We start from the raw sequence: 24,783 nt of genomic DNA, 5'->3' as shown, positions 1-24,783 counted from the left end.
CGCCTGATTGCCATCTCTTGCCAAAATTGAAGGAATACCCTTTGGGGCATCTGTTCAACTGTTTACTCCTGCTAGAATTTTGTGCAGAATCTGCAGATAGTTGGCTGGCTGGCCTCCCCAATCCACAGTAAAAGGTTTGCTGGCTCCCCTGAGCCTTGATCCCACCGCCCACTGTACCCGCCCTCCTTGGGTCTACCTGAGGACGTTCTGGTGGTCTACAGGCCTTGTCGGGGACAGGAAAGAAGCCCACTCTATCTACCACTGCTCTGGGTCGGTGCTGCACAGCCACTTTTTCAAAATGGCCAAGACTTCAAAGCAGTAATCTTGTGAGACTGCTGGAAGAAGTATTGTCGGCCATTTGGAAAAAGCGGCAGCACTGGGCCTAAGCAGTGGTAGCAGACAGGAAAGAGTGGGGTTTTTTCATACCCCAAAGAGGCACTCCCATGCAGCTCCTCCTCCCTCACAGGTGAGTGCAGGGGCGGCTGGAAAAAAATATATATATGGATGCGGGTGCAGGGAGAGAACTGTAAAAAAGGTGGCTGCTATGTGTGGATGCAGAGAGGGGGCTGGAAAAAATATGGATGCTGGGAAAATAATGGATGGTATCGCAGGGGCTGTAATATTGGTTAAATTAAGACTAATAAAATAGCAGAATTTGCAAATTTTGTGCGCAGTATTTAGATTTATTTTGGCAAAAAATTCTGGCAGAAGTAGTTCAACTCAAAGAAGTAGAAAGGACTGAGCAACTGGTTAGGTGTGTCACGATGTGCAGTTCTTTTGCAATGATTTTCAAAACCTTGCCCATCATTGGCAGAAACATGTGATAAACAGTGGTAACTATGTAAGAACATAAATATATGGTAAAAAGAGCAAGTTTCAAGCAATATTTTCATTTTTTATTACAATATCTTTAAACAAAAGTTATGGAGGTAGAGGCTTATTTTTCATTCAAACCTCGTATCTTTGTGGTATAAAAGTTATGAAACGATAGGTCATTGGAAAAGGGAGCAGGAGTAATCTAAGCAAATACTTCTTTATGGAGAAAATGGTGATGTGTGGGAACAGCCTCCCAGTGGAAGTGATGGAGAGGAGGATGGTATCTGAATTTAAAAAAGCATGGGACAGATACAAAGGATCTGAGAAAGAGAGCAAGGGACTCTAGAGCTAAGTAATTGATGTACATGGCCAGACTGAATAGGTCATACGGTCTTATCTGTTGCAATTTGTTCTGCTTTTAAGTTTGCCAAAAGTTTCTGCAATAACCAAGCTTTGAAGATATAATCCGCTATGTAGGACTGATTTTCCTGTTGTCCATGGAGAAAGTAGTAAAACCTTTCATAAACCAGATTCTACAGTAATTTGTATTCAGCAAATGGTAGCTAAAATTTCCATATTCAGGATTAAATCATGTAATGCTGCATAATTGCATAATTCTTTAGCTAATAAAGATAACTTAAAATGAGAACAAACCTCAGTCATTAGGCGTTTCAACCCTTCTACTTCATCTTCCCCTGGATTCAGTTCACCACCAGGTCTGGTTTAAACAAAGAAAAACAAAAGTGAAAGGCTTAATTTTCAAAATGGTTTTACGTAGGTGCAGAACAACATTTTCATAAGATACATTCCAAAAGGAAAGGAAGGTATGAATCTGGATGGCTCTGGAGATTAAGGAGAAATGTGCTAAATCAGTCCATACCATCGGGTTGGGCCCTTTTGCTTACCGGCAGATGGAGGTTGAGAAACTATTCTGTGACATTATAAAGGCTGGTACATTCTGGACTTCTCCAGTATGTTACTGCCAAAGCAAAACTAAGTCTACGGTTGCACACCCAAAACCCATCTAACCATTGCAGCACTGAACATTACGTTGCATGTTATTTTGGAACAGTCATCTACCTTTGTACCACCAACATTATGAGACTCCTGAAGCAGGCGCTTTCACTCCAGAACACATCACCTCTGTCAAGCCCATTGTGTTGTTCCAAATAAAGATCATCTTTTTAACCCATGTCCCCCTGGGTCTTTCTACCCTACTCCCTGGGAAGAGTACAGAAAATCAAGATAATCATGCAGCGCTGAAGTCTTTTAGGCAGGTCCTAGACTGGTCTAGCAGAACTCAAGGAAATGAAATGAAGAGGTATGAATAAAGTTTCACCTTCCTTACCGTCTCTGCTAGCCTAGTTCATACCATTGGGATGTACCAAAGAAATACTGGGAAAGACGACGAGGTCCTCTAATAACAGCTCTACCAAAAGGTTATCACCTCTGGCTAGCACATCAAGCTTATAATGCTTTACATATAGAGCAAAGGCCAAGTTGCTACCCTGTGGATATTCTCGGACGAGACAACCCAGGCCCAGGATATTACCTGTAGGCGCTCAGGTCTGACTTGCCCCAGTAAATGTAGGCAGCCTGCCCCTGCTCCACAAAGGCAGATAAGCTGACCACCCAAGAGAATGGGAAAACCACCTTTGGTAGGAAGGAGGAATTGTAAGAATTGACACTGTTCTCTGAAAAGAAGAGATTCCTGCAGCACAAGGCTTGCAATTCTGAAACCCACAGGGCGGAAGCAATAGCCACCAAGAGGGCAGACTTCAGGTTAAGATTCTTTAAGGAGGCAGCACTCGATAGCTCAAATGGAGGGCTCAACAGAACACTGAGTATCAAAGAAAGATGAGGGGAGGAGGGGCAGACACTTGACACCCCTTGTTTAAAACAGTGAAGATATACCTGTAGCAGGTATTCTCCAAGGACAGCAGGCCTAATATTCTCACAAGTAGGTAACGAGACCCTCATTGCCCAGTCTGGTGCTTATAACAAGCTTTAAAGAGCTTTGTGGAACATGAGCCACACTCCACCATGCATACGCGAGTGCCTTCCCATCCATAACGAAAGAGCGATCCCCACACTCGTTATGGGTGGTATATTAAAAGCAAGAAGCCGGCAAAAGAATTGGTTGGACCGCTAGATGGCCGAGGGGTAAAGGGGGCAATCAGGGAAGACAAAGCCATAGGGGAGAGATTAAATGAATTCTTTGCTTCGGTCTTCACTGAGAAAGATTTGGGAGACATACCGGTGCCAGAAATGATATTCAAAGCTGAGTCGGAAAAATTGAATGAAATCTCTATAAACCTAAAGGATGACAAATTACTTCATAGTAACATAGTAGATGACGGCAGAAAAAGACCTGCACGGTCCATCTAGTCTGCCCAACAAGATAAACTCATATGTGCAACTTCTTGTGTATACTTTACCTTGATTTGTACCTGCCATGTGTTATGATTGGGGTCTGAACCCCCTCTCAAACTTACCTCTTGCCTGGGGGGTCAGCTTCTTAGCTGGCTTCTGTTTCTTTTGTCTGTCCTTTCTGAGCTGGCTCTGTCTCTCTGTGCTGGCAGCTTCCAGCAGCATGGGGTTAATTGTTTTACTTTACTACAGCTGTGTGGGTGGACTGAGTTAGCTCTACCTCTCTTTGGGTGTACTGGCTTCAAGTGCTTCACGGTGTTGCATTGGTGTGGGTTGGGCCTCTCTGGGTCAGTGTGCTTTTGCCTAGGTCTAGGGAGTGTGACTTCATCAGGGAGGGCCTTGATAAGGAAGTGGTGTTGTTTCCTTCAGAGCCTTTGCAACAGTGGTGTTTGCTTTAGGTAGGGTGGTGCAGTGTGCACTTCTGACTTTGTGTCTAGTTTCCCTGCTTGCTTTTGCTAAGGGCCAGGATAGTGTTAGTGCAGTGTGCACTGGTGACTGTGTGTTTAGCTTTCCTGCTTTTCCCTTATGGTTCCCCTGCTTTTCCCTCTTGGTTTTGGAAGCATTGCTGTGTGTAGGGCTTTGGAAGCTCTGTTGTTGATAGAAGTACTTCAGGGTTTGGTGGTGTTAGGAACATTGCAGAGTTTGCTGTTAGAAGTACTTCTGGGTTTGTGCTATTGAGAGCATTGCAGTCTTTGCTGTTGGTGTTTGGTGATTTAGCATTGCAGTCTTTGCTTTTTCCTTGTGGCTCTCCTGTCTTCCCTTTTAATGCTAGGAGCTCTTCTGGTTGCTTGCCAGAGTAGTGCTTAGGAAGCACCTTGTTAGTTGTATCCAGCTTGCTAGAGCAGTGCTTATGTAGCTTGTTAGTTTTGTGTTTAGCTTATTAGTGTAGAGCTCTGCTTGTAGTTTGGTGCTTAGTAGCACCTGTGTTAGCTTTGTGTTTAGTTCCCTGCTCTGTTGGTTTAGGGCTTAGGAAGTCCTTTTGTTAGTGTAGGCCTAGGAGTGCCCTGGTTAGTCCAGTTCCTTGGAGCACTGCTGTCTCTTCTGTTTCCTGTCCTGGTCCCTCTGTCATCCGGTATCCAGTAAGTCCTGCCAGCTCCTCGAACCCAGGAGCTCAACTCCTGGGGGGCTTAGTAGCTAAGTGCAGGTGAAGCTGTGTGGACCAGTCCTGTGTCCTCCAGTCCGGGGGATTCCAGTCCAGTGTTCCAGTCCGGGGGGTTCCAGTCCTGTGTCCTCTAGTCCGGGGGATTCCAGTCCATGTGTTCCGGTTCGCTGGGCAGTGCCTGCAGTCCCTGCCGGTGTGCTTGCCCAGTGTTGGTTGGTGGGTTTTGCCTGCTGCTGCCGCTCCTCGGCAGCAGCCCAAGGGCTCACATTTGCTCCAGAGCCCGGCCCCGCGGGCTCTGAACCTGAGAACCTGACACCATGTTCCGGGCACAGATCATAGAAGTCATGCCCAGCACTAGCCCCGCCTCCCAAACACCAGCCCCGCCTCCAATCAAGGGGTTCAACGCTTCGGTACAGGAGACATTCCGTGCAGCTTATGCTGGGATGCCCCCCCCCCCCCCCATTTCTCCCTTTTTTTATATTGAAGGTGTAATATCTAATAATTTGGTTATCTTAGGGGTAAGGGTGGGGGGAGAAAATGTTATAGGCATGATGACTGTTTATAATATCTTGGTTTTGTATGGCTGATACTAGTTTCTTTGCTTGTCATCTAAAAGGTCTAGGAAGGAGGGGGGGTTGGGGGTTTGCTGTAACCTTTTAAAAATTTGATGATGAGTTTGCTGTTAGGTGTATCTTGCTCATGTTACGATCATTGAATTGTAACTGCTTAGGAGTTACTTTCATCACTGTAATGTTATATTTGCTGAATCACCTGCTGCCACCAGTAGGCACTCAAGGTTTCTTCTTAACTTTTAGGAATGGAGAAGCCAAAGCACAATTCTCCAAAATTTTTTCCCGAAGGGTTAGAGTACTGGGGGTGGGAGCAGGAGCAGGAAACCAGTCACCCAGGCCTAAAATCCCACCAGCATAACCCCTGCTCACCTCACTGTACCAGCTATACTGTTCCCTTAAAAAGGCTAAGAAATGAGGCTGATTCAAGATGGCGTCGAGTTAAGACATGACTACCAAACTCGGAGAAAGAATTTCCTGCTTAACTCTTTTTTTTCTGCTTTATTATTATGCCTAAGAGAAAAGGAAAAGTCAGAGGAGGTTTCTCCTCACCCTCGACGGACCCCAATCGAAGGCAACCTCCGATAACGGCTTTCACGGTACCTGTTACACCGCTGGGTGTTCAGCTGCCCGAAACTGAGAGGAGCACGGGCTTGGAGAGTGAAGTTTCACTTAGCCCCCGGTCCTCGTCAGGCTCGTGAGGTGGAAAACAGCTCCGGGGGAAGTCCCGCCCATCAGCCTGTCAGAGGCTGTGCAGCGTGGAGAGGAGATCTCCCCTGGTGATATGATACGCCACAAACGGAGGACACTCTGGAAGAACCGAGCCTGACTTCTACCCCCCAAGGTAGCAGGGGGAACATCATGGAGCAACATTCTGCGGTGTTTGAAACTCAGCCAGTCCCAGAGATACAACTGCTACCTTTAGAGAAACATAGTAACATACATAGTAGATGATGGCAGAAAAAGACCTGCACGGTCCATCTAGTCTGCCCAACAAGACAAACTCATATGTACAACTTCTTGTGTATACCTTACCTTGATTTGTACGAGTTTTTCCTCTTATTTTTCTTCATTTCATTGCTTTGTCTTTTGATCCCTACTTTGTGGACTAAGTAAATATGTTGTTTTCTGAAAATCCTTGAATGTTTAAAGGATAGATATTTTATTTTTCCTGTGAAGTATTTCCTGTTTTGCCTACATTTATTTTATGTGAATGTAATATTGTGAAAGTTATAAAAAAAATGCCTGCCAAGACTGCCACAGGAGATCACAGTAGCTATTCTGAGATTAGAGTCGGCATGGGCAGGCGCAACTTGGGGATCACTCCTGCCCAAAGAGGCATAACTCCACCAGGGCTTTAAAGGTAGGCAGAGGGTGTGCCTCTGGGTAGTGGGAGGGCGGGGCAGGCAGAGTGGTCACATTATGTTCGTGGAGGAAGGGAGGAGAACTTTCGGTTGTAGCTGAAAATATGCTGGCATTTTTGGCCAAATCGGAAGCATAGCCAAACCTGAATTTCTGGTTGGTTTTGGTGCCAAAGCCTCTACTGGGATGTGACCTTTCTAGATTCAAGTTCCAAGCTGGCTTGCACCAGCCAATCACTGAGACAGGGGTACAACCGGATCAAAGATGGCCACTGCACTTTAAGCTCACTGAGACGTTACCAGTTTTTCCTTTATTATTAGTTTTATTATGGTTAAGAAGAAGGGTATGGCGAGGGTTTTTCCCTCAGAGCCCCCTAAATTGCCAAATACATTTTGCAGCATCTTGGCATGGGAAAAGTTGGTTCCATTAAAGAGATGGAAGGTGTAACGCTGGAGACAGGAGGACCAGCTGTTATCTCCGCGGTGTAACACTGAGTCCAGAGGTGAAGGTCCCCACACTGAAACCACACCCTGAAGGCCTGGGTCTGATCCCTGCTGCATTGGCAGTTTCTCAATGCCTTGCTTCTGGTACAGCCCAAGTGAGAACTAGTAGTGCAGCACCCAAGGTTTTGGGTTTCTCACAGGGTACAGCCAGGTTGATGTGAGATTCTTTGAAGGTGGAGTAAAATCTGGATTACCCCTCCTTCCTTGCCCTCGCTGAGAATTTTGGAAGCAGGCTACATTACCTCACAACTATTAGGGCTTGAAAGTGTCTCAACTTTTGAACTATCTAATCTTGAAATATTTGCTTCAGAGCCAATTCGGTAAGCTATAGTGGATCTGGGTAAGATAAGTATATAAGTACATAAGTATTGCCATACTGGGATAGACCGAAGGTCCATCAAGCCGAACATCCCGTTTCCAACAGTGGCAAATCTAGGTCACAAGTACCTGGCAAGATCTCAAAAATGTACAATACATTTTATGCTGCTTAGCCTAGAAATAAGCAGTGGATTTTCCCCAAGTCCATTTTAATAATGGTCTATGGATTTTTCCTTTAGGAAGCCATCCAAACCTTTTTAAAATACCACTAAGCTAACTGCTTTTACTACATTTTCTGGCAACGAATTCCAGAGTTTAATTACACATTGAGTGAAGAAAAATTTGCTTCATTTCGTGCCCCCTAGTCCTGGTATTTTTTGGAAAGGGTAAACAATTGATTCACGTCGACCTGTTCCACTCCAATCATTTTATAGTCATCTTATCATATCTACCCTCAGCTGTCTTTTCTTTAAGCGGAAGAGCCCTTTCCTCATACGAAAGTCGTCCCATCTCCTTTATCATTTTCATCGCCCTTCTCTTTACCTTTTCTAATTCCATTATATCTTTTTTGAGATGCGGTGACCAGAATGGAACACATGGAGCAATATAAAGGCATTATAAACGTCCTCATTTTTGTTTTCCATTCCTTTCCTAATAATACCTAACATTCTATTTGCTTTCTTAGCCGCAGCCGCACACTGAGCAGAGGGTTTCAACGTATTATCAATGATGACGCCTAGATCCCTTTCCCGGTCGGTGACTCCTAATGTGGAACCTTGCATTTATTCGGGTTTCTCTTTCCTACATGCATCACTTTGCACTTGATCACATTAAATGTCCTCTGCTATTTAGATGCCCAGTCTCCTAGGGTCCTCTTGTAATTTTTCACAATACTCTTGTGATTTAACAACTTTGAATAACTTTACAATATTCTATTGTGGAACATGCATTTCAGGACCTTAAGAAGAAAGTGGTTAAAACTGGAGACTTGTACAGCTCAGACTGATATACTGGCAACAGCAGAAAAATATATTTCTAGTATGAAACTTTGGAAATCTGCTTTGGTCAAAGGACAATATACTTTTGAAACTGAAAACAGAATCAATGGAAAATGCAGTTAGAAGCTCTAACTTGATTGTGCTTAATTTCCTGCATTTGAAATCTGCACCTCCTGTTTTTGAAGTATCTAATACATTTTTTGAATGTTTCACTAGATATTATTTTCCCATTACTAAAATATATTATCTACCCTCTGAAAGGAGGGTTAATGGGGGAGGAGGTAGCAGTAACAGATGGAACCAGTTCAGACTACAAAACAGTAGGGGTATCCCCTGTATCTCACCTTTTGTAGGACTGAGGATTCTGAATAACTTCCTGTCACAGCCGGCTTCATTCAAGGATATGCAGTTTACTTGAATTTGCTCTCCGCTTTATCTCATGAGAAGTTGACAACCTTCTCAAAGTACTCTTCAAACAGCAAGTGACACTAAAAGGGCAGCTTACTCTTACATGCCTTAAGAGGTCATGTTTGCCCCCCACCCCCGCCTCTGGTGCCATAGCCAACTCCTGGCTATTGCCACTGAAGCCACAGACTGGGAAGCAACGTGGACTAGATCATACAGAAATTTCTGCCAAAAATGCCACACTTGAAGCCCAAACACACCAGCTCTGGTGGGGGACTGAGGAAGTTGTCGAGACCATCATAGTAAGGCACAGGTGACACTGCCTCCACAAACTGCCACCTGCACAGCTTTCCTTGTCCTCCCTCAAGGTAGTCTCAGGCTCTGAGCTACACTTCTCCATGGAGATGGGGGTCCGAGCTCCCATAATTACTCGTGTTAAAATCTCCAGGGAAAGGGAGCTCTCCCCTTGTCCAGCTACTAATCCATGCTTGACTCCCATAGATGTGGTCTCTGAGGGCCCTCTGGGCCGCTAGCCTTTGGAGCTGTTGCAGACAACCCCTGTGCCTCTGAAGGAGGAGGGCTGATCACTGGATAAGGCTTGCCAGGCAGACATACTGAACCATCACATGCAGCTTGTCTGCCCAGGGGTCCACAGCTAGACCTGGGTCCCCAAGGCAGGACGAAAGAGGGCACAGTCAGCCACTCCCAAACCAGAAGGGGGTTTCTGCTTCTCCTGATTGCTGGCATAGAGGAATGGCAACAAGATGGCTGCCATTCCCATCACAGCAGGAGAGAGGATGGCACTTGCAACTGTCATTGAGCCAGGATCTCTGCTCTCACACATTTTCTAGCCTCCCCCACGGCCATTCTTGACGGGCAGAGAGAGCTGGCAGCAGTGCTAATCTACTGAGTCCCACACTCACCACAGCTCTGGCTAGCAGGACACACGTGGCCGGCATGCTATACGCCTCCCACACCAAGAACACGAGCCAAGGCTTCAACTAGGCCCTGCACCCTTCCCTTGTTCAGCTTCACTGGGTGTGTTCTGGCTTTGAATAAAGGCTCATTCTTTACCTTTTTTTCTTTCCAAGAAGTTTATTCCCCAGACAAACAGGGGAAAAATGATGTATTCAGTCTGGCTTTACTCCCTAACAGCTGCATGGGAGTCCAAGGGGGGACTCCCTACACCAAAGGAAGGGGGAGGGGGGCATAGGAGGAAAGATGAATTTGGATTCAACAGCCCCTCACTGGCAAAGACCACACAGGGACCTGGCCAAAACCACTTCAAGCTAAAGTTCATGGGCTATGCTTGGACTTAGAGGGCTGGAATCTTCATGCTCTACTGGAGTAAGGTCTGTAACCAGAACCCCAGGTGTAAGGCTCTTAAACTCAACCTCAGAGAGCAGGCCTTAGCCTGCACATGGGGAACTAAGCTTCAGACCTATTTGAGCAGCCCTACCACTTTACCATCTGCTGGAGGCAGAAATATTGGAGAATTCCAGAATGCACCAGCCCTTATACCTGTGAGGTCACTGGAATAATTGCAGTTTCATTATCTGCTGGTAGGGAAAGGAATCCAACCCAATGGTATGGACTGGTCTAGCAGGGATAAGGAATGACGGGTTAAAGACAACTGTTAAGCTAATGCTTTAAATATAAGTCAATAGTAAAAGCTCTATAAAACTACACAATGGCCAACATGAAATCAGTAAGTGGTTACAGTCCAATTTGTAATGCAACAGCTTCCACATTAATAAACCTACCATTGATATTAGCACAACCACTGCTAGCCTCAGAACAACAGAGCCAGACACCCTCTCAACCCTAGAAGGTAAAATTATGTATAATCATACCTGATAATTTTCTTTCCATTAATCATAGCTGATCAATCCATAGACTGGTGGTGGGTTGTGTCCATCTACCAGCAGGTGGAGATAGAGAGCAAACTTTTGCCTCCCTATATGTGATCATGTGCTGCCGGAAACTCCTCAGTATGTCGATATCAAAGCTCCATCCGCAGGACTCAGCACTTAGAGAATTACACCCACGAAGGGACACTCTGCCCAGCTCACCACCGCCGAAACGGGGGAGGGGAATTAACCCAGCTCATCCCCACACAAGTGGGGGAGGGGAATCCGTCCAGCTCATCCCCGCGGAGCGGGGGAGGGACACCACACCCGCCGATGCGGGGGGATCTGGCTTATCCTGCAACCGCAACCGCGGGAGGAGCTGACTGACCCTAACACCGCCGAAGCGGGAGGGGTACAAAGCTGCCCTACAGCCGCACGAAGCGGGAGGGAGTGCCGGCAGAATTTATGTCTCAATCCAGCCCCGTAAAACGGAGGGGAGAGGAATGCAGCAGCTCACTGTAACACAAAGTCGTCTCAACTCTTGAAGAATCCAAGTGAAAGAAGAACTTGAACACGAAGTCCTCCTGAAGTAACTGAAGGCTAAACTTGAACCTAAAATTCAACCAGAATATAAACAGTACAGATATCTGGGAGGGGCTATGGATTGATCAGCTATGATTAATGGAAAGAAAATTATCAGGTATGATTATACATAATTTTACCTTCCATATCATCAAGCTGATCAATCCATAGACTGGTGGGATGTACCGAAGCAGTACTCACCCAGGGCGGGACATAGAAATCCCTGACCTCAACACTGAAGCTCCAAACCGGGCCTCCGCCCGTGCAGCCACAGTCAAACGGTAATGCTTGGAGAATGTATGAGCCGAAGCCCACGTTGCCGCCTTGCATATCTCTTCCAAGGAGACGGATCCGGCCTCTGCCATCGAGGCCGCCTGAGCTCTCGTGGAGTGAGCCTTCAGCTGGATAGGCGGCACCTTCCCCGCGGCCACATAAGCCGCTGCAATGGCTTCCTGGACCCATCTTGCCACTGTAGGCTTAGCAGCCTGCAGACCCTTACGAGGACCTGCAAACAGGACAAACAGATGATCCGATTTCCGGAAATCATTGGTCACTTCCAAGTATCTGATGATGACTCGTCTCACATCCAGATATTCAAGAGCGGAGTACTCCTCTGGGTAGTCCTCCCTACGAAAGGAAGGGAGACAGAGCTGCTGATTCACATGGAAGCGAGAACCAATCTTGGGCAGGAAGGAAGGCACTGTGCGAATAGTCACTCCTGCCTCAGTGCACTGCAGAAAAGGCTCTCGACATGAGAGCGCCTGGAGCTCGGAAACTCTTCTGTCTGAAGTGATAGCCACCAAAAAGACTGCTTTCAACGTCAGGTCTTTCAGAGATGCCCTCGACAAGGGTTCCAAAGGCGGCTTCTGCAATGCTCTTAGCACCAGGTTGAGATTCCACGCAGGCACCACTGAGTGCAGAGGAGGGCGCAGGTGATTAACTCCCTTGAGAAAGCGCACCACATCTGGCTGCGAAGCCAGGGAAGCACCCTTCAGGCGGCCCCTGAAGCAAGCCAGAGCCGCTACCTGGACTTTAAGGGAACTGAGCGACAGGCCTTTCTCCAGACCTTCTTGCAGGAACGCCAACACTGAAGAAATTGGAGCAGTGAAGGGAGAAAGTGAGCCTGCTTCACACCATGCTGCAAAGATACGCCAAACCCTGGCGTAAGCAGTAGAAGTAGAGCGCTTCCTCGCTCTCAGCATAGTGGCGATGACCTTGTCTGAGAAGCCCTTCTTCCTCAGACGCTGCCGCTCAATAGCCAGGCCGTAAGACCAAAGGGAGAGGGATCCTCCATCACCACGGGACCCTGATGTAACAGGCCCTGCTCCACTGACAGCCGCAGAGGATCGTCGACTGAGAGCCTGAACAAGTCCGCATACCAGGGACGTCTGGGCCAATCCGGACCCACCAGGATTACCCTGCCGGGATGCTTTGCCACCCGGTCTAGCACCCTGCCCAACATGGGCCAGGGCGGGAACACATAGAGGAGCTCTTGTGTCGGCCACTGTTGGAGAAGAGCATCTACTCCCAGGGATCGAGGGTCCCGTCCTCTGCTGAAAAAGCGCGGCACTTGGCCATTGGCCGATGACGCCATCAGATCTAGGCTCGGCTGGCCCCAGCGCTTCGTGATGTCCAAGAACGCCTGAGCAGATAGTTGCCACTCTCCGGGCTCCAAGGTATGGCGACTGAGAAAGTCCGCCTTGACATTCATGACTCCGGCAATGTGGGCCGCTGAAAGCTGCTCCAGGTTCGCTTCCGCCCACTGGCAAAGACTCATAGCCTCCTTGGCTAGAGGGGCGCTCTGGTACCTCCCTGGCGGTTGATATAGGCCACAGCCGTGGCATTGTCCGACAGGACCCGTACAGGCTTCAACACGAGTACCGGGATGAACTCCAATAACACCAAGCGAATGGCTCTGAGTTCCAGGAGGTTGATAGACCACTTGCCTCTGCAGGAGACTAGAGCCCCTGCGCTGTCCTTCCCAAGCAGTGGGCTCCCCAGCCCATCAAAGAGGCGTCTGTCGTGACGACAATCCACTCCGGGGTCACCAGAGGCAATCCTGCAGACAACTTGTCTGTCTGCGTCCACCAGCTCAGCGCCTTGCGCACTGCTGGGTCCACGGGAAGGCGCACAGCATAATCCTCCTACATTGGAGTCCAGCGCAGCAGCAGAGATAGCTGTAGTGGTCTCATATGAGCCCTGGCCCAGGGCACTACTTCCATCGTGGCCGTCATAGAGCCCAACAGCTGCACGTAGTCCCAAGCCCGAATAGGAGAGGCTACTAGGAACTAGTCCACCTGAGCCTGAAGCTTGACAATCCGATTGTCTGGCAGGAACACTCTGCCCACTTGGGTGTCGAATCGAACTCCCAGATACACCAGGGACTGAGCCGGGCGCAGCTGGCTCTTCTTCCAGTTGATGATCCATCCCAGGGAGCTCAAAAGAGCAACTACCCGGTCCATAGCTTTGCCGCACTCTGCATAAGAGGGGGCTCGGATCAACCAGTCGTCCAGATAAGGATGGACTTGTACTCCTTCCTTTAGCAGGAAGGCCGCTATGACCCCCATTACTTTGGAAAAGGTCCGCGGAGCAGTAGCCAACCCGAAAGGGAGGGCTCTGAACTGGAAGTGTCGTCTCAGGACTGTAAAACGCAGAAAGCGTTGGAGAGGAGGCCAGATGGGAATATGCAGGTACGCTTCCTTGATGTCCAAGGAAGCCAAGAACTCTCCTGCCTTCACTGCCGCTATAACAGAGCGGAGAGTCTCCATGCGAAAGTGCCTCACTTTCCAGGCCCGATTGACCCCTTTGAGGTCGAGGATAGGCCGGACAGAACCTCCTTTCTTTGGAACCACAAAGTAAATGGAGTAACGTCCCTTGCCAATCTGATTTTTGGCACCGGAACGACCGCACCCAGGCGGATCAGGTTGTCCAAGGTCTGCTGCACTACCACAGCTTTGACCGGAGACTTGCAGGGAGAGAGTACAAACCCGTCTCTTAAGGGTTGGCAGAACTCTAGCTTGTAGCCGTCTCTGATGACTTCCAGCACCCACGCGTCTGAAGTTATAGTGGTCCACTCGCCCAGAAACGAGGACAGCCGTCCTCCAATCTGCACTGGGGCGTGGACCAAGGCCCCGTCATTGGGTACGAGACCCTGGGGGAGGACCGGAGGGAGCACCTCCGGGACGGCGGTCTCTGCGAAAGGAATGCTGCTTGGGGGAGAAATTCCTCTTGAAGGAAGAGGGGGCAGAGGAACCCGACTTGCCCGGGCGGTATGGAGGTATCGGGACGAGTACTAACCCGAGCCCTGACCTCTGGTAATTTCTTGCCCTTAGACGTGCCGAGATCGGTCACGATTTTGTCCAGCTCGACCCCAAAGAGCAGCTTGCCTTTAAAAGGCAATCTAGCCAGGCGGGATTTAGAGGCGTGGTCAGCAGACCAATGTTTCAGCCAAAGCCACCGCCGCGCAGAGACTGTCTGAGCCATGCCTTTAGCTGAGGCTCTCCAGACATCATACAGCAAGACTGCCAAATAGGCTAAGCCCGATTCCAGGGCCGGCCAATCAGCCCTCAAGGAATGATCCGAGGGGGAAGCCCACTGCACCATAGTCCGGCACGCCCTGGCCACATAGGAGCCGCAAACTGAGGCCTGCAAACTTAAAGCAGCTGCCTCCAAGGACGACCTTAAGGCCGCCTCCAATCTTCTGTCTTGGGCGTCCTTTAGGGCCGTGCCACCTTCCACCGGCAACGCCGTTTTCTTAGTCACCGCAGTGATTAAAGAATACACGGTAGGCCACAGATAGGCCTCACGTTCACTCACAGCCAAAGGATAGAGGCGGGACATAGCCCTAGCCACTTTAAGGCTCGTTTCCGGGACATCCCATTGAGCCGCAATTAAGGTGTGCATGGCATCATGCACGTGGAAGGTTCTAGGCGGGCGCTTCGTCCCCAGCATAATGGCAGAGCCAACAGGGGCTGAGGGAGAGACGTCCTCCGGAGAGGAAATCTTCAAAGTGTCCATGGCCTGTAACAACAGGTTGGGCAAATCCTCTGGGCTAAAAAGCCGCGCTGCAGAGGGGTCATCCGCTCCATCCGAGCGGGGATCTATCTCCTCCAAGGAATCCGCAAAGGATCGTTGGGAGACCTCAGACACGCTGCCCTAATCTACATCGGAGGAGACAAAGTCCTCCAAGGCCTGGAAATCAACCCGAGGGCGTTTACCTCTGGGAACCTCAACCTCTTTATCAGAAGAGGGAGCAGGGGCAGCGTTTTGCATGAGGAAAGCCTGATGCAGCAGCAAAACAAACTCGGGGGAGAAACCCCCCAGACTGTGCACTTCCGCAGCCCGGGCAACAGCCCTAGACGCACTCTCAACCGGCGCTCGCAATAGCGGGGGAGAGACATGCTGCGCATCCAAAATGGCGTCCGGCGCGAAACTCCGTGAAGGAGCCGCGCGGGAAGAACGGCGCTTAACTTTAGCCGCTTTTGTGCCGTCGCCCAAAATAAGGGCGTTCATGGCATTAATGTCTCCAACCTCAAGGGCGGCCCCGAAGAAGCCATCCGAGCCGCGTGGCCGGCCAAGATGGCGGAGGCGAGGAGCGGGGGATGGGCGTTTATGGCGGGAAAAAAACGCCACGCCGGAGGAACGACCGGGACATTCATCGGTCACTAAACTATCACCCATCAAGGGCGAATCAGGTTGTAAAACCCCCGCATCCCCTCTAGAAGCGCTCCAGCGATCCGGGGAGCGACCCTTTGCGCCCTCGCCCTCCGACGCCATTGCCACGAGGAGAAGAATCGGGGAAACCCCTGCCCGCTATAAAAAGGTAAAATTACCTGCTTGCCGCTCCGAGCTGTAACGAACTGGTGTCCCAGTGAGTAGCTGCAATGAACGTTTAAAGAAACGTCGAATTAAACGCCTTTAAAGACGTTTAAAAATATATTTTTTTTTTTTTTTTTTTAAACGGAGCCAGCGGGAGGGGGGAGAAAAGGAGGGACCTGGCACCACCAGGTTTGCACTTGCTCAAAAGAGCCCTCAACCCCAGGCCTCAACAAAACCTAAGGATTAGGCTTGGAGGCCTAGCCAGAGCTGCTGCTGTGTGTGACCACCACCTGCTGAGATAGAGAACATACTGAGGAGTTTCCGGCAGCACATGATCACATATAGGGAGGCAAAAGTTTGCTCTCTATCTCCACCTGCTGGTAGATGGACACAACCCACCACCAGTCTATGGATTGATCAGCTTGATGATATGGAAGTGGCTTTTTGGAGCTTAGGGCATTACATCATATTTCTTACATTTCTATGTGAAAATTACAGCTTTATTTTTTTAAGCAAGCTTTTGAAGGCATTTACCATATTTTTATACATAAATTAACAAATAAAAAAGGTGGGAATATAAGCCAGGCTATCCAAAGAATGGAACCAAATAATGTTTAAAAAAACGAAGTTTAATAATTTCCAAGTGAATAATGATATAACTCTTTTAATCCAGCTGTTTCTTTGTATTATTAGTACAAGTATAAATAAGGATTTTTATATCATTATGCACATATTTTATCATTATTATTTCAACATATATATATATTGTACAGATTTCATATTGTCTTGTCATTTATACATTTCATATTCATTAATTCATATCACAGTAGTGCATTTACACATTGTTTTGATATCCCTGGCATTGATTTTGGTATAATTTATATTTCATCTAGATATTACATTTACTAATTTCTGTGTCCTTATTTGTATTATTATATATACATGGGATTTATTTTATTTTATGTATTGTTTTTTTATATTTTTATTGTTTACTGGAGGTCATTACCTAGTATTTCCCAAAGTTTTCTTATTATATATTTTTATTTTTTCCTATTATTATTTTCCATTATTCATTATTCTTACTTTATCTAATTCGCAATTTTTATATATATATATATATATACATATGTATGTCTTACATATTTATATATTTTTTCACATTCAATTTGTAAATTTTGATTTTAATATACCATTTCATCGCTATGGTATTTTTATTTTATTTAGAATTAACAGTACACTTTCTTTATGCCACGTAGTTACGCATTTCAGCCCCCCTTTTTTTCGTACGTCAGCACATGAATTTAACCTCTATATATCCTCAGTGCCACGTAGTTACGTATCTCCGCCCACTCTACGTGCGTAAGACGCACACAGAGCTACACAGCGTCTATACTTCATGATTTTGAATCAGCTGACTCTAGTGTCGGTTGTTCTTCGCGCGTTTTTCGCGCCTTCTTGGCTATTTGAATTGCCCTGTAGCTTACTTTCACTTTCATTGTTACTGCTGAGATCGCCGCGATAGACAGACGGTTTACTTGCACAACGGTCTTTTTTAAGGTATGTGTTTTACGTCTTTCTTTTCAATACATGTAATGCGTGCCTCTAGCGCTGCCGCCGGTTAGCATTTTTGCTTTACCTGCTTACGGTTTACTTGCACAATGATCTTTTTCAAGGTATGCGTTTCACGTCTTTCTTTTCAGTACATATAGTTCGCGCCTCTAGCGCTGGCGCCGGTGAGCATTTTTGCTTTACTTGCGTGCTGTCTCCACTATTATTAACATGGAGTGCATGTTCTTTTTCCTATAGTCTTGTGCTTTCCTTAACCTACTTTTAACTAATCTCTGGTTTTTTCAGTCAGTCTTGTGTGTTCTACTTTCGGAACCATGTTGAAAAAGACTTAATAGTCAAGTCTCGCGACTTTTTTTCTTTTGTTTGTTCTTTTGGATTTTCTTTAACGGTGTGATATTTAAACTGTTCTGCATGACCATAGGATTAAACTTATTTATTGCCTTATGTATGCTAACCATATTCATTAATATACGATCTTTTTTGCGCAAACCTTTTTTGTTTTCTACAGACCATTTTCAGATGTTATCTGTAAGATCTTTGGAATCTTTTATCCACTAGTTGAGATTCCTCTGATGTGTTTTATTCAATTTCAACTTGACCAACAAGGTTAGTTTTTTCATTTTTTCATTAATTCCCATGTATATATAGACTTCAATTTGTTGCCTGGTTTCATTATTTTGCAATTTCTTTAGCCTCTTTTTAACTAAGACTTCAATTTGTTGCCTGGTTTCATTATTTTGCAATTTCTTTAGCCTCTTTTTAACTAATGCTCCTTTCTTCAGTATGTTTGTTTGACATATTATTTGGCATATATCTATAGATGTATAGTTTTTATTTTATTTTTTTGCTAATAGTATTTTATTCTTTGCATTTATATTGTTTGGATAATTTATATATGTTCCTCTTTCAGTATAAATTTTTGCTGTATATTATTATTATTTTTTATTATTTTTTTGCATAATTTGTTTATTGTTTGTTTATGTTTATAGACTCCTGATGTAGGCCTGTTTGGCCGAAACACAACGTTGTGTCGAGTCATTTTTTATGCATTGTTATATCATTATTCACTTGGAAATTATTAAACTTCGTTTTTTTAAACATTATTTGGTTCCATTCTTTGGATAGCCTGGCTTATATTCCCACCTTTTTTATTTGTTATTTCACGCATCGTGGGATCTATTGAGTTCTCCACTTTTTGTGGATTCTCTTTAGACTATACATAAATTAAAGCATAAATTTTAAGAGCATAACCTTTAAGAATAAGGCCCATAACACATGCACATTCCTTTCTCTTCTGTCCTCTATGTTTTTCTTTTTCCTGTTGATATTATGAAGTTCTTTTCTTTTTCCTATAATTTTTTTTTATTGTAAACTGCTTTTATTTTTCCTGAAAGACTATGTATTGAATGTCAAATAAGCTAAACTAAAACACCTGCACATAAAATGCACGCTGTACAAGTTTATTTTTCTAAAGCATGCTAATTGCAAAATTAACATTTATTTTTAAGGGCTTTTCTTTTTAGGTTTTTGCAGATATTAGTACACAGATCCTGCAAAAAAAAAAAAAAAAAGGCCTCAACAAACAAACATGCTATATATAATCTCTGGAACTCTTTGCCGGATGTGGGAACAGCAGTTATTGTATCTGGAATTATATTATATTTATTTTCGAATTCTTACAATCAAGTAAAACTTGTACAAAAAAGTAAGCTATTTGCTATTAATTACAGATTATAATCATAAACAGAAGAAAATAATCAAATAACTATACTCAAGTCCACAAAATAGGATCCAAGAATACATAAGTGTAACTATTATATATAGGTAATATTTTTTTTAGGAAATAAAACCTGAGTGATTACAAAGTGCCTTTATTTGTTTCTTAGAGCAACATTAATAAGAACATCTAAGTAACATTAATATTAACTTAGTCCCACGGATCTCTTGGCTACTAATAATTTGGTGAGGTGTGAGAGCTCAAAAAAGACATATTTAACTGAATGATAACAGACTACACATTTACATGGGTACCGTAAGTAAAAGTAGCACCAGTTTGAAGAGCCCCTTAAGTAATAAGAACTGTCGTCGTCTTTTCTGAGTCTCGCTTGATACATTTGGGAACACATGTATTTTAAGTCCCATAAAGTCTTTATCTTTATTCTTGAAAAGCATTTTCATCAACCAAATTTTATCTGGAGTTAAAGCAACGGAGCCCAACAGGGTTGACGCGGTAATCGTTTCTGAGTCTGAGGACTCTAAAATTGCTGATACATCTAAAGGAGAATCAGCATGCTCAGGAGCTAATTGACCTTCTATCGGCTTACTCAGTAGTGTATTTGAGAGAAAGGGGGAATAGAATTCTTTGAAACCCCCCAAATTTCTTTTATATATTTCCTTAACATTTCCCTAGGTGTGAAAGGCACAACCTTAGGGAAGTTCAAAAATCGCACATTATTGCTTCTCAAAGTATTTTCAAGAGATTCAATTTTTCTCCGCATATTCACTGCATCTTTTATCATAGTAGTTTATATTTCTTGGATTTTTTTTTCAAGATCCTTACTACTACTACTTATTTCTAAAGCGCTACTAGACGTACGCAGCGCTGTACACTTGAACATGAAGAGACAGTCCCTGCTCGACAGAGCTTACAATCTAATTAGGACAGACAGAGAAACAGGACCAACAAGAGATAAGGGAATATTAAAGTGAGGATCATAAAATAAGGGTTCTGAACAAGTGAATAAAGGTTAGGAGTTAAAAGCAGCATCAAAAAGGTGGGCTTTTAGCTTAGATTTGAAGACGGCCAGAGATGGAACTTGATGTATCGGCTCAGGAAGTCTATTCCAGGCATATGGTGCAGCAAGATAAAAGGAACGGAGTCTGGAGTTAGCAGAGGATAAGAAGGGTGCAGATAAGAGAGATTTACCCAGTGAAAGGAGTTCCCGGGGACAAATGTAGGGAGAGATGAGAGTGGAGAGGAGCTGCAGAGTGAATGCACTTATAAGTCCAATAAGAGAAGTTTGAACTGTATGTGGAAATGGATAGGAAGCCAGTGAAGTGACGAGGAGAGGGCTAATATGAGCATAACGACACTGGCGGAATATTAGTTGTGCAGCAGAAGTTTGAACAGATTGAAGAGGAGAGAGATGGCTAAGAGGGAGACCTGTGAGAAGCAAGTTGCAATAGTCTAAGCGAGAGGTGATAAGAGTGTGGATAAGGGTTCTGGTAGTGTGCTCAGAAAGAAAAGGGCGAATTTTGCTGATATTATAGAGAAAGAAACGACAGGTTTTAGCAGTCTGTTGAATATGTGCAGAGGAGAGGGAGGAGTCGAAGATGACCCCAAGGTTACAAGCTGATGAGACAGGAAGGATGAGAGTTATCCACAGAAATAGAGAATGGGGGAGGAGGAGAGGTTGGTTTAGGGGGAAATATGAGAAGCTCAGTCTTGGTCATGTTTAGTTTCAGATGGCGCTGAGACATCCAGGCAGCAATGTCAGACAGGCAGGCTGATACTTTGGCCTGAATTTCGGCTGAGATTTCTGGTGTGGAGAGGTAGATTTGGGAGTCATCAGCGTAAAGATGATACTGAAAACCATGGGATGAGATCAGAGTACCAAGGGAAGAAGTATAGATGGAGAAAAGAAGAGGTCCCAGGACAGATCCCTGAGGTACACTGACAGTGGGATAGAAGTAGAGGAGGATCCACTAGACTATACACTAAAGGTACGCTGGGAGAGATAAGAAGAAAACCAGAAAAGAACAGAGCCCTGAACTCCAAGTGAGAACAGCGTATCCAGGAGTAGGCTGTGATCAACAGTGTCAGATAGATCGAGAAGGATGAAGATAGAATAGAGACCTTTGGATCTGGCCAGGTACAGATCATTGGAGACTTTAGCAAACGCTGTTTCAGTTGAATGAAGGGGGCGAAAGCCAGATTGAAGTGGATCAAGAATAGCTTGAGATGAAAGAAAGTCAAGGCAACGGCGGTGAACAGAATGTTTAAGTATCTTGGATAGGAAAGGGATGAGGGAGATGGGGCGATAGTTGGAAGGACAGGTAGGGTCCAATTAAGGTTTTTTTAAGGAGTGGTGTGACTACGGCATGTTTGAAGGCATCAGGAACAGTCACAGTGGACAGTGAAAGATTGAGGTTATGACAGATAAAAGGGATGACAGTAGGAGAGATAGTGTTAAGTAGATGGGTGGGAATAGGATCAGAGGATCAGGTAGTTAGTTTCGAGGAGGAAAGAAGATGTGTAGTTTCCTCTTCAGTGATTTCAGAAAAGGAGGCAGCGGTTGAAGGGTTGAGAGAATGGAAGGGAAGGAGAGGTGGAGGTGACCTGGTTGAGAATTCAAGTTTAATTTTGTGAACCTTATCATGAAAGAACTCAGCCAGAGTCTGGGGGGAAAGTGAAGGGGGGGGGGGGGGGGGTGGAGGTGAAGGCACTTTGAGGAGAGAGTTCAGTGTGGCAAAGAGACGTCGAGGGTTTGAGCCAAAAGAATTTGTCAACTGGATGTAATAGTCCTATTTGGCAAGTAAAAGAGCAGACTGGAAGGAGGACAGCAAGAATTTGAAATGTATGAAGTCAGCATAGGCATGGGATTTCAGCCAAAGGCATTCGGCAGAGCGGGCACAGGAACATAGGTAGCGGATTCTAGAGGTCAGCCAAGGCTTGGGGGGGGGGGGGGGGGGGGGGTTTGGTACATTTTACAGAACGGGGAATGGGAGGAGCGAGAGTATCCAGAGTAGAGGAGAGAATAGTATTATAGGAAGAGACAGCCTCATTGACAGACTTGGATAACATAGTGGTAGAGAAGAGATTTGAAATATTGGAGGACAGAGTAGAAGGGTCAATAGCCTGAAGATTTCTAAATGTATTGGTTAAGATTGGACGGGACTGGGGAGGAGGGTGTGAAAGTTATCAGATGATGGTCAGAGAAGGGAAGAGTTGAGGCACAGAAACTGGAGAGTGAGCGGTTTGAGAAGAGGATAAGATCAAGACAGTGGCCATTCTGGAGAGTGGGGGCAGTGGAGCACAGTTCAAGATTGAAAGAGGATGTTAAAACAAAAAACTGTGAAGCATAAGAGTCAGAGGGATCATTAGCATGAATGTTAAAATCCCCAAGAGGGGGGTCACGTGATGCGTTTGAGCTAGGAGGTTGCGTTTACCTCGAGCTCCTCAGCCCTTTCCCGTTACGAGACTTTGAAGTGGATTTGGTTCTTTCTTGCCTCTGCGGTGTAGCAGCGAAAAGATCTGAAGCGCATGGACAGATATATGTTCAAAATCGGGGTCAGACATGGCTAATAAAAGCGCGAAAAAAGAAAGTACAAATGCACGCCAGGGAGCGGCGAATGAAGCCAAGATGGCGGAGGACTTAGGAGAAAGCGTGGGGCTTTCAGAAGCGCTTATCGAGAAACTATCTTCGGCAGTGACAACGGCTTTGAGTACTCGGCTGGACGGAGTTCACGCTAGTGTGCAGAGACTCACCCAAGCCGTTACTGATTTCAATATCAGAGTGTCGGAGCTGGAAACCAGAGTGGGAGCCGTGGAGGACGGCCTATAAGAGGTTCTTAATGAGCTAATGAAGCTTAAAAAAAGAAGTTACTGGCTGTAATGCCAAGCTTGAAGACCTTGAGAATAGGTCTCGGCGGAACAACATCCGGCTGGTGGGCTTGACTGAATCGCCGAATGAACGGGACCTTAAAAATGTGCTCGAAAAATGGTTTGCAGAGATCGTGGGACCGAAGTCTGGAACATGGCCAATACATATCGAAAGGGCGCACCGTGTGGGGCGCTGGATAGAGGGAGCGACCAGGCCTCGAGTGGTGGTGGTAAGATTTTTGAACTTTGAACAGAAAGAGCAGATCATGAGAAAATGCATAGCCATGCAAAATCTGCAGCTCCAGAACTCCAGAATCATGCTGTTCCAGGATTATTCGGTGGCAGTGGCTCAACTACGAAGAGGATACTCTGAGGCCTGTCATCCGGTGGTGGAGAAGCAGCAGCTGCGTTTTACCCTACAATATCCAGCGAGGCTCCGTGTGGTCAAGGAGGGGAAGGCGTATGTTTTTGAGACTTGTGCAGAAGCGAAAAAGCAATTGCAGAGCTGGCTTCCAAACTGACAGTCGGGAGTCTCCCTGATATGGGAGGATGTGAAGCTGCGGCCTGTGGTGGTGGAATAGCTGGACTGAGTACAGGTTCTACTGTGTTTTGCATACTGCCTGTTCTGTACTTTGGTTACTGTTCAAAGGGAAGTAAGAAAGATAGTTTTCTATCATAAATGGGTGAGGGATTTAGGATAGGTGTGTATGGGCAGAGTGATGATTTGAGTGAATGAGGATAGGCTCTCACTGTAGAGGCACAGAGGGTGGGGAAAGGGCTGGGAAGTATCACTGAAATGGCCTCTGAGTGTGGCAGAAGGGGTAATAAGAGGGGGAACGGGTCCTGAGGTACATGGGGCATGTATGGGAAGGGAGTAGAGGATGGATGGGGTATTTGACTGTGGTGGTGTATGGTATCTCACTATGGGAAAGGCTAGGCCCTGTGGTGGAAAAAGCAGGTGTGTATATACTTTGAAGCATGTCCAGGGTCACTAGGTGCACATGGGGGCTCATAAAGCTTTGACTTGTGTATCATGGAATGTGTCCGGTATTAATTCGCTGATAAAAAGAGCTAAGATCTTGCAATATCAGGGTACACATAGTGCAGACATTGGGGGGTTGCAGGAAACAAAGCTTAATGATGTGGAACATCAAAAGTTGAAAAGATCCTGGGCAGTGCAGTGTTATTGGGCATCCGCACAGAAAAGTAAGGCTGGGGTGGCCATCTTGATTCGGAAGTCGGTTTCTTTTGTCCAACATAAGGTCACCACAGATACAGAGGGGAGATTTGTAATTGTGGAAGGAAAATTAAATCAGTCCAACAACACGTTAATCTCCGCATATGCACCTAATGTGGCTCAAAGGGCCTTTTTCCAAACTCTAAAGCGAAAGCTACATACCTATAGAGGAATTCAAACATGCGTGGGATGTGCATAAAGGAATCCTGTGCAGCAGGAATGGATCCTCAGAAGCTTAGCCGAAATTGGGTGGCGGAGCAGGTGGGGGAAGAGAGGTTGGTGGTTGGGAGGCGAGGATAGTGGAGGGCAGACTTATACGGTCCGTGCCAGAGCAGGTGATGGGAGGCGGGAGTGGTGGATGGGAGGCGGGAAATACTGCTGGGCAGACTTGTACGGTCTGTGCCCTGAAAAAGGCAAGTACAAATCAAGGTAAAGGTATACACATGAGTTTATCTTGTTGGGCAGACTGGATGGACCATGCAGGTCTTTTTCTGCCGTCATCTATGTTACTATGTATTCTCCAAGAACAGCAGGCTGATTGTTCTTACATGTGGGTGACGTCAAACGGCAGCCCCAGATCGGAGATCTTCCTAGCAACAAATGCTTGCTAGCCCTCGCGTGC

General features: G+C 45.9%; 1 protein-coding gene across 1 annotated transcript in view; it reads right to left on the bottom strand.

Annotated features, from left to right (window-relative positions):
- Positions 1–24,783, bottom strand: part of NUDT21 (nudix hydrolase 21) — a 268,670-nt gene that overhangs the window by 141,856 nt on the left and 102,031 nt on the right. Inside the window, exon 3 of the mRNA XM_030203704.1 lies at positions 1,471–1,534. Coding sequence (XP_030059564.1) covers positions 1,471–1,534 — 64 coding nt within the window. The remainder of the gene's footprint in view (positions 1–1,470; positions 1,535–24,783) is intronic.

The sequence above is a fragment of the Microcaecilia unicolor genome, chromosome 5, assembly GCF_901765095.1.
Source record: "Microcaecilia unicolor chromosome 5, aMicUni1.1, whole genome shotgun sequence".
In the NCBI taxonomy this organism is placed as follows: Eukaryota; Metazoa; Chordata; class Amphibia; order Gymnophiona; family Siphonopidae; genus Microcaecilia; species Microcaecilia unicolor.
This window is presented reverse-complemented; position numbering and strand designations above follow the sequence as displayed.